At 62.5% G+C, this 320-nt stretch overlaps 1 protein-coding gene across 1 annotated transcript in view; it reads right to left on the bottom strand.

Annotated features, from left to right (window-relative positions):
* The window catches only part of Cdhr2 (cadherin-related family member 2), a 35,655-nt gene that overhangs the window by 3,904 nt on the left and 31,431 nt on the right, over positions 1-320 (bottom strand). The window contains exons 28-29 of the mRNA XM_013015980.1: positions 305-318; positions 147-221 (exon numbers count right to left, since the gene is read on the bottom strand). Of these exons, the coding sequence (XP_012871434.1) occupies positions 147-221; positions 305-318 (89 nt within the window). The remainder of the gene's footprint in view (positions 1-146; positions 222-304; positions 319-320) is intronic.

Below are 320 nucleotides of genomic sequence, written 5' to 3'. Positions count from 1 at the left end.
ATCATCATCACCATCATCATCGTCATCATCACCACCATCATCATCACCATCATCATCGTCATCATCATCATCATCACTCCCATGATCGTGACCATCACCACCGCGCCTCCTCTTGTGCCACACCAGCCCCGAGGCTGGCCGCGTACCTGACGTAGTCCTGGTCGCTGGAGGAGGACACGTACTCCAGGTCTTTGGCGGGGAGGTCCAGCATGGGGTTGGCCCTGGGAAGAAGGCGTGGTCAGGCGGCGTGGCGCCCGGCCACGGGCCAGGCCTCCTGTCCACCCCGCGCCCCGCGCTCGCTCACCGCTCGGCGTTATACA

The sequence above is a fragment of the Dipodomys ordii genome, unplaced genomic scaffold (assembly GCF_000151885.1).
Source record: "Dipodomys ordii isolate 6190 unplaced genomic scaffold, Dord_2.0 Scaffold29, whole genome shotgun sequence".
Classification (NCBI taxonomy): Eukaryota; Metazoa; Chordata; class Mammalia; order Rodentia; family Heteromyidae; genus Dipodomys; species Dipodomys ordii.
Note: the sequence above shows the minus strand (reverse complement) of the source record. Positions and strands in the feature narration are given on the sequence as shown.